Raw genomic sequence first — 13068 nt, forward strand, 5'->3', positions numbered from 1 at the left:
CCCAAGCTGTTCGTCAGCATTTACAGTTTTTGTTTTTCTTAACAGAAAGACCTCTGGCACAAACCCTCCACTGCAGCTCATAAAAATATTTTTTAACTGGCACTTCCTTCGAGTTCCAGCTCGGTGAAGCTGAAATACAGTGACAGATTTGCTGTCTTTCTATATTTTACTTTGTCCAGCCACAGTTTTCTTCAAATGTGTCGTTGACAATTCAGGCAATTCAGCAAGATTTACAAATACAGTAGATCAATCTCTATTGTCTTTCTTTGTGCAGTTAGTAAGAACGTCAAACAGGAAACCCTCATTTACTGTTTAATTTTAATCCCACAATGTCAGCGCAATGCCATCTGAAAACATGTGGTGCAGTTAGTAGAATTCGCTGCTTTAAAGCTCTTCTTTAATTAAATTTAATTAAATTTATAAATCTGTTTTGCTGACTGTCTGACCATGTTGATTAGACTTGCACCTGGAGCTTAGTATTTCACCTGATTTATCAACCATGAATCAGAGGTTTTGCTTGTTTGACCATATTGATATATCCTCCTTACCCTTGCAAGTCTGAATAAATGTTAAACTCTCACTTCCAGTTTGGCATTTCAATCACGTAGGTAAAATATCTCGACCTCAGCCAGAGGCAAAGACACTTTTATTGCAAATATCGTGCTTGTATATTTTATATTTACTGCCCTGACTGTGCTTGTGCAATATTGATCCTTGAACTTCACGATTAGACAGATTGTTAGATTTTACCCTGTGACAAACATGCTGACTCCATATTTCAGCATTTTTGAATAGTGCGCTGAGATTACACATAAACTGTGATTATTATCTGCTCAGTCTCAGCAGTAGCATGGATCTGTGGATGGCAATATCATGGTGCCTTGGGGTGAATCCTAATGACATCCACTTGTTGGTGTAATGTAGCTTCCCTCACTTTTTCCCTTGTGCCAAAAGTTTTACTGATCCCGTGAAATATGCATTTTCATGATTTAAAATGTTTTAGTGGTAACACTAGTACTGCTTAACATACTCAGGTGGGTAATTTCATCATAAGCATGTTAGCATGCTAACATTAGCACTTAGTTTAATATTTCACTGTGCCTGAGTGCACCCTCACAGAACTGCTTGCCTTTTTTGTTCAGTGGGTAAATACGATTTATTGTATTACCGGATTAATAAAGAAGAGCTACTATTGGACTTGAATTTTTTACGCTAATGATATACTCGATATTACTCGACCTTCAGCTTGGAGTTTGGCCATCTCCTCGGTCAGAGAGTCATAGCTTTCCTCCAGCTGTCTCTTCTTCAGCTCCACTTTTTGCATGTACTCCATTAAAGAGCGGATCTTTGCTTCATGCTGAAATTCAGAACACAGTGTGTCAGAACGTCTACTGACAAGCAAAGGACCACTACCCATGAGAACCCTGTACACCAAATAAAAAGTGAACTTTTTATTCATTGCTGAATGGATGTGGTTTACATTGAATTTTCAGGTTCTCTACTCATTAGGGAACCGAATTTAAATATAAGAGATACTGTAGTGCAAGTTACACAATGACTGCCCCAGGCAACCACATCACAACACAAAAAATATAAAGCACACAATCTGTTATTTTCAAGTTGAGTGACATCTTGAGCAAACAACTCTTCATCAGAATAATTACCATCAGACACAGGCGTTAATTAGAGTGATGGAGAGGACTGTGCCTTTAACGTCACTTATACATTTGTGGTGATAATTAATATTTTGCACTGGGAAAAATGCACTTTTGCACTACACATCAACGCCAATGTTTCCATCCGGAGTAAAATACATTTTGCTACACCAGATGTGTACAGAGATTGCCACTTCTTCCAGTCCTTATTTCCATCAGCCCCTCACCTGTGAAATAAGGAGCTGACATGAAGACAGCTCTCTTCCTGTCTCTTCCATCTTACGGTGACACTCCATTTGTAGGTTCTCCAGGTGGCGACAGCGCTTCACCATGGACTTCACCTCTGACTTTATCTTGCTGATGTAGAGGCGAGCCACTGTGAACTCCTCCTCAATGGCACCAGTTATCTCCATGGGCTGGAGACAATTGAGGGGAGACGGGATAGTGATGTTTGGTTAGCATTGAATGGGAATGACGACTGGAAAGTTAGAGACGGAGAGAGGCAGCTTTGAAACACATTTGTGACATTTTGTACACACATCCATTAGGTTCACAGCAGCATAATTTTATGTTGCGATTTAGAGGAGCTGAAACAAACTGTGGAGGATGGAATACATCCATCAAAGCAATCTAAATATCCTAAACGACAGTAGATGTCTATAAACTATCCTCAAGTATTTTATGGAAAACTTCATAGTCAGTGGCAACACACACTCTTTACATAATATAAAAATATAAAAATGGGTCATTATTGTGAACACAACCACAAAAACAACCAGAAATATGTTTTAACTGTTCATGAAAAACATCCACAGACTATACACTATTTCAAGCTAAATTAGAGAGAAATCTTGTAAAATATTGTAATATAAAATTGTTTTGTCATAAAGTATATTGCTATTTGTAGTATATATTTGGACACTAAATGATAGTATAAATGATATGACTGACTGATATGACTGATAGGACTGATTTCAGCACACAACAAAGTCATCTCAAGGCATTTTACAGAATTAACTCAAGACTGTAAAGATTTATAGAAAAACCTAACTAATTCCCTTTGAGCAGGCAGTAGGCAACAAAGGGGAAATAAATACCAGTCATTTATGACTGACTTTCAAAAAGGGCTGGGATTTTTTTATCAACTGGGCTTGTTTCATTGTTTTTGATATCAACCACATCTGTTTGCCAGTATCTCTGTTAGGTTAGTCTACATACTGGCAACCACTGATTCACTCACCAGCTTGATGTCCTTGTTTCCAACGATTGCACTGAACTCTCTCAGGTCTCTCATGAGTCCATTGAGAATCTCAGCAATGCGTTTTCTCTGGTGGCTGCTCACTTCCTGGATACGGGACAGCTCTGCCTCCAAAGCCATCAGGTGAGCCTGGGGGATGAGATCAGTGAAATGAGGGAGTAAACGAAGAGAAAAACAAGGTAGGAGAGGAGCTGTGGAGAGTAGCTGTGTGAGAGGAAAAACAAAGACCGAAAAGAACAGGGGAATGATAAAAGGAAAGAATATTGTGTTGGACAGCACAGAGATTGTAGTTATGAGCCATTTAACCTGAGAGAACACACAGCTGTGAGACGCATTTAACCCCTGACATTATTCTCAACCATAAAATTCAAGTAACAAAACATAATGGCCACTAAATTACAGATCAATCAACTACCAAAATGGCATCAATACTGGATGAAAGGCCCAGGGGCAGGGAAGGAAAGAGTTTATTTTATTTTATTACGTTTTCTACAGCGGGAAGCTTTTAATATTGCTGTTACCCCAATAGCAGAAATACAACAAGACAATTTAAGTTCAATGAATATTCAGAAGGTTTGACAAAATACTGATGAGCATGAGCAACATATGAATGACACAGAGTTCATGGGTTAAGTGGGTTTAAAATGGACTTGAACTGACAGAAGGAAGGAGTGGGTGTGGTGAATCAGGTGAGCTGAGAAAGGTAAGATAAACTGAGGACATCTGGGAAATAAGCACTGACAGTATAAGAAAAACATGAACTCAGCATGAGTGGGAATGTGGGTGTAGGGAGGGACAAAGAGAAAGAACGGAAACATCCAAAGCAGGAATCGTGACAAAATAACATAATCATATTTTAGAAAGGATTTTTTTTAAACCACCAAATCCCCCAAAACACATTGACTAGGACTGTTTACAACCCTGCTTTTACGACACTTCAGTGGTTTCAGGGTGACAATGAGCAACAATAGTGTATAAACATGAAATATAATCCGTTAAATCAAATACAGTCTGTTTATACACTTATACAACAATAATTCATAACGCATGTGTTATACTTTTGTTCAAATTGAAGTTGTTATATTTTCAACTGAGTGGATCATCTATTAGTACAGAAAAAATGCACTTCAGCATTTTTCCCCCCATGGATCATCAGTCAATTGATACATCATTAACTACCTTCCTTAAACGTAGTAATATTACTTCATTTTTTCAAATTCTGAATCTTTATCTACATCATTAACATCAGGCCCTCCAATTTCCAGGTCACTTCCTATGTCAAAACATTAACTTAGCATAAATGCCAGTAAATCATTAATTCATATTGACTTGTTTATAAAAGATAAAAAAAACAAGGGGAGAAAAGGTTAATGAAATATGTTGAGTTTAGCTAAAGAAAGATTTACTAAGAGAGATTGCAGAAAAGAGAGTTGCTGTGTGAATGATGAATTGAGTTAATCAGTATCATTGAAAGCGGTTTAAGTGGACAAGCGGATGAAAAAGAGTGATGAATGAGAGTGAGCGATGTCATGGCCTCCTGCAGAAAAGGAGAGGAGTTTTCACTGTAAGCAGAGATGCAAACAGCAGAGAAGATGACGGTATGAGGACAATGATGAATCTACTTCAGCACAGGTATGTTCGAGGTCAATAACATGCCATTTTTGCAGCAAATATGGAGAGACTTAAGAATCTGCAACTTTACATCAGCATAACAGCTGGAATGGAGAAACATAATTAGCCCCAGTCAAGGGAGGATGTAGATGAGAAAAGGCCCTGAGGTGCTGTGTGGAGTTTCTAGATCACTGCATGGTTTCTTGTATTTAGTTTCACATTCTTTCAAACTGCCAGGCAGCACCTCTGAGAAGGAGTTTTGTCAGGTGAGAGGTCCGAGGAGAACAGACTGAAATATGCTGTAGCAAGGACATAATAAGTGAGATGGCCGAAGAGCAAATGTGGTTTCAGCTGTGTTTAGTGGACTAAATTGTCCACTGAGTAGTTACATTGTCAGCTCCTTTCATTAATTTCTGAACTAGCTTCTGAGAAGACAGACACAGAGAGTGAGTAGGACACCCGGGCAGATTGTAAAACGGTGCATGAAATATTGAAGAGGCTTTAAGAAGGTGAATAATGATCTGCCCGGTCCACTGAGCCAGTCACAATAACTTTATTAAGGACGGACCAGCTCTGCCAATGGCCTTTCTTAGTTCTTTGCAAAATTGTCTTTTGTTTTCCTTCCCTACTTAAATTGCTGCCCAAAGATCACATGTAAACATTTTAAAGGATGAATCAGTAAGTAGAGCTGTGTTTTAAACCTAACCTTTTTGTGGAATCAGTGTTGAGTGTGGAATGAATATTTGAAGCTGAAAAATCAGCTTTCATTCATCAATAACAATTAATTTATCAATAACAGAAGAGCTGTGATATTCAGTATGACTTACAGTAATTCAGCTTAGAAGTAATTCAAATAAGACTTGACTTATAACTGTTGAACTTGCCTGACCATCAAATTGTCTGCTATAGCACTACATAATTCGTAGCTTTCTGTACATCCATGAATAACCAACAGTAGAAGCTCTTAATTGATAGTTCTGCACCTTTGATGATGTAAACAAAAAACAGAAGCCAACAGCATGAGCTACTGATGGCATGGAAACATTTGTCACAATTCTGTCCTCAGTTTGGTTTTCCTGGCCCCTTCTCATCCTTGCCTCCATCCTCTGCTTGCTCTTTGGTCACAGTTTTGCTCACAGGGGCAGTTCTAAAATATCTTTAATGGGGTCACCAAGCCAGGGCACACACTCAAACAAGTGTGACACTTGGTTAAACATTGTTTTGGATATAATAAATTCTACATAATATGTTTATATATAATAAAATGGATGTTTACTGGATGAAATGCTGAATGCAATAATTACAGTCTTTGACATTACAATGTCACAAATAGTAATTAACAAACGTGGACAGGATAAAAACCCAAACACTATTAAATTTTATCATGATCATACATCATACACACCTGGTTTCACCCTAACTCATTAGCCCCGTCTCTTCCAGACACCTCACCCAAGCCCAGTTAAGTAATGAGCCACCTCAGTAGGATACCAGCCACTCTTCCTCAGTCATTCCACTGCTGAGCTCATTAAGCCAAAGTGTTTTAGCCAATTCTTAGGTCTCCTGTTCTTTCTCCAGGTTTGACCTCTCACAGTGGTTAAAACTTTGCCCCTTTGTTTTTTCTGCTTTATTAAGACTTATTCAGACTTGTCTTGTGTGTCCTGTCTTGACTCTTTTTACACCTGATCTCTTTCACACCTCTACCAGTCTGTGGTGTCTGTTTTTTGGTCTTCTCTGCCTTTTTCATTGTAAAAATAAGAAGCACATACAATTTTGTTGTTTTAATAAAGATCTTCACTTATTAAGAATTCAATTATCCTGACTAGCACAGAGTAATCTGTTCTTTTTCAATTGCTTATGTCAAACCAGTAAGTGGGAAAAACACAGAAATCTCTAAAGTGAAATCTCTAAGACACTTCTTTGGCAGATCCCAACATTCATACTAAGAGGCAGATTGAGGAAAACTGCACTTTCACAGCTCAAAAGAAGCACAAATTCAGCCCATCACTAATTAAAAATTTAGTTGAAACTTTTTAAAGCCTCAAAAACAGAGATGAATGTGTCTGACTATAAACGATGCTGTAAACAGTGACAGAAAGGCTTTGCTTTATAAAAGTTGAAGATCATTAATAACTGCATTCCCCAGGCTTTGTAGATAAATGATGCCAGATTTAATTTAGTGCAGATTAATCTCTGACATCACTCACTGCTTCCCTCATGCAAACAAGATATTCAGTGAAAACCCCAGCGTGAGTCTGTGAGTTTACTTAATCAAGAAAAGTTAGATGTGAGCCCTCGGAGGCTGCACTCATTTGCGTCTGCTACAATTTTGCTCACACAATACAAAACAACCAACCACATGTCAGCCAATTCAGTTAATTCACTGTTTGTCTTGGGTGCCACTGACAGTGAACTCCTGTCTCCTGTGTACTCCTGTCTACTCTCTTCACTACTCTCAGTTTTCTCTGTATACTCTCCCGGACTTCCTTGCTCCACCACCAAGTCTCCTTGTCCACGTTTCTCTTTTCCAATGACGCATGATCCAGTCATCTGGAAGCACCTCCTGACCACCTAGAGCCTGTCTCAACTCCTCCCTGAAAACTACACAAACTACACCATTGTTCCTTTTTAAAGTTCCATCATTTCATCATCTGCAATTCCTCAGTCCGCGATCTTCCTCACAACCAGAGTCATGACACCACTATCCTGTGTTGTCTGGCTACACTCTCCCATACCAATACTTTGAGTCACTGATCTCTTTCAGATTACAACGTCGACACAAGATGTAGTCCACCTGACTGCTTCTACCCCCGCTCTTATTTGTCACCCTATGTTCCTGCCTCTTCTGGAAGACAGTGTTCACTACAGCATTTTCCAACCTCTTTCCAAAGTCTACTACCATCTGTCCTTCTGCATTCCTGTCCTGAAGAACAAACCCATCACATTATAATTACCTCTGTTCCCTTCAACAACACGTCCATTAAAATCTGCACCAATCAACACTCTCTCACCTCTGGGGATGCTCTGCATCACTTCATCTAACTCATTCAAGAATTTCTCCTTATCTTCTCACTCACATCCTACCTGTGGGGCATAACCACTAACAAGATTGAACATCAAGCCTTGAATTTCCAGCTTCAGACTCATCAACCTGTCTGCATCATGTCAACCAACTCTCTAGCCTTCCCTGTCATAGTCCCAACATTCAAAGTCGCTACTCTTAGCTTTCCTCTTCTCTCTCTGCCTACGAACACACCTTCTTCGGTTTTACGTCAGTTCCTGACACAACCCGGCATTGATCCAAACTTGGGACTGGCACAAAAAGACATTGGCTTGTGCCCCCTTGTTGTTGCATTCATGACAAAATGTTGATTACTTAGCAGTATAATGTCTTTAAAGTGTCTTGACCCAAAGCTTGATTTGTTTTTATTCTTCTTACACTGTGCTGGCAGAAGTCTTAGCAGATACATGTATCAGAAATGTCTCATATCATTCCTTGCATACAGCTGTCTGATTTTACTCTTATCTCTGAGTTTCCTTTTGAACCATTCGTTCAATTTTCTTAAATTACATTTTCTTGAAAGATAGGGGCTTAAATGGTCAGAATATTTCATACCTCAGTGTTTCTTTTGTTATTTCAATGCCCTTCTTTACAATGCAGTATTTAGCCTACAACAGTGCAGCATTTGTCCATCTGTTCCTTTATCAGCTTATGATAAAGCTATGTAAAATCATTTACAAATCCCCCTCGTCTTATTCTCTATTTTCCTCCATTTGCAGCTCTACTATTTATTCACTTTTGTGGTATAAAATATTTACAGCAACCCTGAAAGAGTGACCCACCATTTTTTTTGCAAGCTCTTCAGCCAGAAGCTTGTTCTGCATGCTCTTCTCCTCGACTTCCAGGCTCTTTTGGTCATAGTTGACTGCCAATTCCTCCAGGGCCTGAAGGACTTCCTTCACCTCTGTCTTAGCAGATTCATTCTCTGTCTGCAGCCTGCAGAGCTCTGACTGCACCTTCTCGCTGTCACCCCGGGATGATGCCAGAAGCTGAGGAGCAACAGGGATTTAACAGTTAAATATAAACTGAGATCAAAACATTTGGTTAAAAAGCAGGAAAAAATATAGGAATTCTGTGTACAAAAGCAGCCTCTTTACAATTTATGTGTTGTCAGTGTTGCTGGATTTTAATAAAACATTACTGTGAGGTTTATCTTGTTCTCTTGGTAATAAGAGATTAGAATGTTTACAAGTCATGTTACACAATAAAGTTCTCATTTAACAGATAAGATATTTGAAAAATCCATCTTAGAATATCACTGACACTAAAAGAAAAAACAATATTTTGCCACCACGCTATTTGCTTCTATCTGCACTACTGCATTCGAGTGAATGGCTTCACTAAATGGATGTCATTAAATGTAGATGTTGCTCCAGCCAGGATGTCAGCATGTTCAGCTTCTGTTTGGCCAACTAGATGTAAATTCGGTTATGTCAGTTTAACCCACAGCAGGACATATTTGTGATATAAATGAACTCCTTTTGCATATGTGGAGTCGTTCACTTGGCAGTGTCCTTTACTGTTTCAGGTTGTTTGTCCCACTGTTATGAATGCATGCTGTAAATACTGTTCTTTATTACTTTTTAAAGAAGCGTTTAATTGTTGTTGGAAAAATGGACAATCCTTTTGGACAATTGATCTCTGATAAAATCATCCTCACTCACTGAAAATTATATCATATAGCCAATCCTCCTTGTTTATCAGCCACAATATAACACACATCAACTAAATTGCCCAAAATGGACCTTTTCCTTTCTCACAAATGAAGACACAATATCAAGAAAAATGAACAACTACCAAGCGCATGTCATGCCTCACTTCATGCCTCAAATCAGTATTTGTATTGATCCTTCCCTCAATAATAACACAGATAAACAGTGACACTATTTATGTTCTTTGACTGTTTTCTGGCACCTCATTCATCGAGGGCAGAATAATCTCTTCTTCTCACTTCTCACGCCTGACTTCTATTCAAAGTGTGACTGATCGACACATTTGAGCACACTGCAGCCTAACTTGGGCCGTTTAACTAAACTCAAGAAAGGATTTGGAACCAAAAGCCTGTTACCTCCTCCTGGTCGAGCATCTGCTCCTTAAGCTTCTCCACCATCTGGCTCTGGTGGTTGATCTCATCATCCTTTAGATGTAAAGAGACAAATAAATTGTGCGCAGTTCTTTTATTATTCTTTTATGCTATATACACACTAGCAAGTACAGATATTTTGTATTTGCTAGTGTGTAGTGGAGTAGTATTTTGTTACAACTTGTGGACCTGTGGTTCCATGTCCAGTCACAATCATACATTTTAGCTTATGTTCTACAAAAACAAAAAAACATGATACATTCATAAGGCATGTTAAGCTGCTATTTGGTTGTGTGTGATCACGTAATTATCCATAAGCATTCTTTCACAATACTAAACATTACTATCTTCAATCTGAAACGCTGGATGTGACAGAAAAAATGTTCCAGGTGTGTCCTTTGGAAAAATACACTGAACGTGTGACATACAGTCCATCCAGAAAGTATGGTTGTAAAGGTGCTTCAACAAAGTATTAAGCAAAGGCTGTGAATATTTATGTACATGTGATTTTTTTTAATTTCTTTTTTTTTACAAAATACTTCAAAGAAAATTCTTTCATTTTGTCACTATGGGGTATTGTTTGTAGAAGAAAAATCATGGATTGAATCCATTTTTTAATAAGGCTATAACATAACAAAATGTGGAAATAAATTAAGTGGTGGGAATAGTTTCTGGATGCAAAGTAGAATACTCTGCATTAGATGAAATTTAGCTTAACATTTTCCATAGATTAGCGGAGAAATAAATCTGATTTCAGATGGAAAAACCCTGCTTTTGTGAAATTGTTAAAAAAACACAGCTTTTTTCCTCATATGCACAATACACAAATTTCAATATAGAACAATGCTGCCTCCATATTTAGACAACGGCATCTGTTTCTAAGAACTGCTACATTAGTCATTACCATGTGCCTGGTCCAGAATTCATTAACATGAATAATATTATGTATGATACAGTCTCTGTTTTCATGTGTGCAAATCATCCATTGTGTGCCATCATCACAGCAGCTATATGTACAAATGGCCTTTGTGGATCGTCTTTATATCACCTTGTCATCGAGCTGTTTGTAAAGCTTGCGGATCTCCTCCTCATACTTCTGTCGCTCCTCCTCTGAGATGTGAACAACAATGGAGGAGGCAATAGAGCAGGGGCTGCACGGACTGCAGATATCAAGAACTGGCTCTTCAGATTCTGGAGGCATCAGAGGGGCATCTTCTGAGTCTTGCCCCAACACAACATTTTCACCTAGAGACAGGAAACACAGTCTTTGATTTTGAGACAAGAACATGTGTGTTGCTCTCATCTCTGTCAAATCCTTCATTATGGCTTAACATATAAAAATGGGATAGTAGGTTAACCATATGTCCATCACTCCTATTTATTTAAATCATATCATTAAATCCTATGCATTTAAATCATAAAATTTTAATGTTTCAATTACATTAATGAGCACACTTTTTTATGCTGTCAGACCCGAAAGCAGCACATTACCACACCTTTATGTAAATGTCAGTGGTTCTGTGTCTAGCTTTGGCTAAAACTCCAGCATTTCACAAGGGTAAAAGGATGAGACCTGTTAAATGCAGTTAAATTTTTTGAAACTTCAATATGGTAATTGCAAATTATGTAAACTCTGTTTTATGGAAATTATGTCATTATGGAAAAGGAATGTGTACCTTGTTGTGCTGTATTTATACTTTTGTTTTAAAAAAACATAAACCTCTTAATGCTTAATGTATTTTACATTTGAGCATTTCTCTGCATCAATGTTTGTCTACTGAAACATTTAGGAAGCCTCTACTTCACTTCACTGTAGTGTGAGTCCAGTGTTTCACAGCACTGATTTGACTGATACACAAGGTCAAAGTAATCTATACTTATGGCATTAGACCTATCTGACAACTCACAGATTAGGTCCTCCTTTCTAGTTGAATTTGGGCTGATCAATAAAAGCAGATGTCAGGTTAAATATATAAAAGAAAACCTTGCATGCACAAGTCTCTCTATTGCACACAGGATATTTTCAATCAATCCCTAAACAGAAGAGGAAAGGAGATGGAGTGGATTTACAGCTCTTTCCGTCTTTGAACCATCCACGAATAAAGGTTTATAATGAGGCACTAGATGGAGGTCAACAGTGTATGTCTCACAGAGCTCCCGGCTAAAAGTGAGCAACAAAATAGGAAGCAGCGGGGGGAAAGTGGGTGTTGTCAAAATGATACATTAGGAAATTAAAAGTAGTAAATTGTGTGTTTGAGAAAGACAGGAAGAGAAAGAGAGGGGTTGACTTTGTGTGTGTTTGTGTTTAAAGGAGAACAAGTTTAGTAACAGAGCGATTAAGCAATAAAATACATAATTTCCACTTTTCCAATGATAGGTGTTCATCTTGAATGTCAACTGATCACTGTCATTGAAAGCACTGACATTTGAATTGACCTAAAGGTTGTGTGTGACGCCACGAGAGAGGACCAGTGTAAGTTATGACTTTTCTGTAGATGCGATTAGCCCTTGTCGCTGTGAGGATTACTAATACATAAAGATTAATAAAACATAAAGCCTCCAGCATTTTTCCCTGCAGCACAATGTGAGGGGAATCCAATTATACAAATTGGAAAAGTCTGAACAAAATGAAAGAGAAATAGCCAGAGTGGGATTTATAAGTGTTGTGGGCATAGGTCCAGGAAGTCTGTTTGGCTTCTGTCCTTGTATATCTCCACTGGCATGTATTCAGATGAAATCAAATGGGGTTAAATGAGCACTTACATCCACTTTAAATTAATGCCTTCAGGCTATCAGGCTAGTGATAGGTCCAGTTCCGCTACTGAGTTTTCTATCATGCATGAACAGGGAATTGAAGAAAGGTGATTTTTCAAAAAGTACTATTAGTACTTTCAGTACAAGCCTCTTACTACAAATACCATGCTTCTAATTTGTCACAGCACAGTAGGCAGCTGATCATACCATCAATCATGTGGAGTGGGGCGTTGCACAAGTGATTAAGTGAGCATGCTAACATGCTTCAAAATACCATGCAAACATGTGGATGTTTTGCAAGTATGATGTGCACCATGTTTTACATCTTACTTTAGCATGTTATCCCTGCTAAATGATACAGCTATAAAAGGTTTAAGGACAGGTTTAAAGCCTCAGCATAAGATGAAGAGCCCATTTGAGTTTAAAGTACTTTTTATGTAATCAAATAAAGCAATTTAAAGCAAGCATTTTACAATATTGTAAGGCATTGAGAAACACAAATCTTCTAAATGTTTTGACTGTGCACCTGGAATAAAAAGAGTGTGTTTTGCACACTTATATAAATAAAAGCGAGGGGATTACCACAGTCACAAGCATTCAACTACAGAGGTTTTTAAATATCTGTACTAAACTTAATGACAACCAA

The 13068-nt window shown here is 38.1% G+C and overlaps 1 protein-coding gene across 3 annotated transcripts in view; it reads right to left on the reverse strand.

Moving 5' to 3' along the window:
* Nucleotides 1-13068, reverse strand: part of kif5ab (kinesin family member 5A, b) — a 56922-nt gene that overhangs the window by 15313 nt on the left and 28541 nt on the right. For 2 of the 3 annotated variants that reach the window (XM_067505556.1, XM_067505555.1), the window contains exons 12-17: nt 10717-10913; nt 9654-9722; nt 8368-8574; nt 2896-3042; nt 1883-2071; nt 1240-1357 (exon numbers count right to left, since the gene is read on the reverse strand). In XM_067505556.1, the coding sequence (XP_067361657.1) occupies nt 1240-1357; nt 1883-2071; nt 2896-3042; nt 8368-8574; nt 9654-9722; nt 10717-10913 (927 nt within the window). The remainder of the gene's footprint in view (nt 1-1239; nt 1358-1882; nt 2072-2895; nt 3043-8367; nt 8575-9653; nt 9723-10716; nt 10914-13068) is intronic. The other variant, XM_067505557.1, reaches the window with a different exon arrangement.

The sequence above is a fragment of the Channa argus genome, chromosome 5, assembly GCF_033026475.1.
Source record: "Channa argus isolate prfri chromosome 5, Channa argus male v1.0, whole genome shotgun sequence".
Lineage (NCBI taxonomy): Eukaryota > Metazoa > Chordata > Actinopteri > Anabantiformes > Channidae > Channa > Channa argus.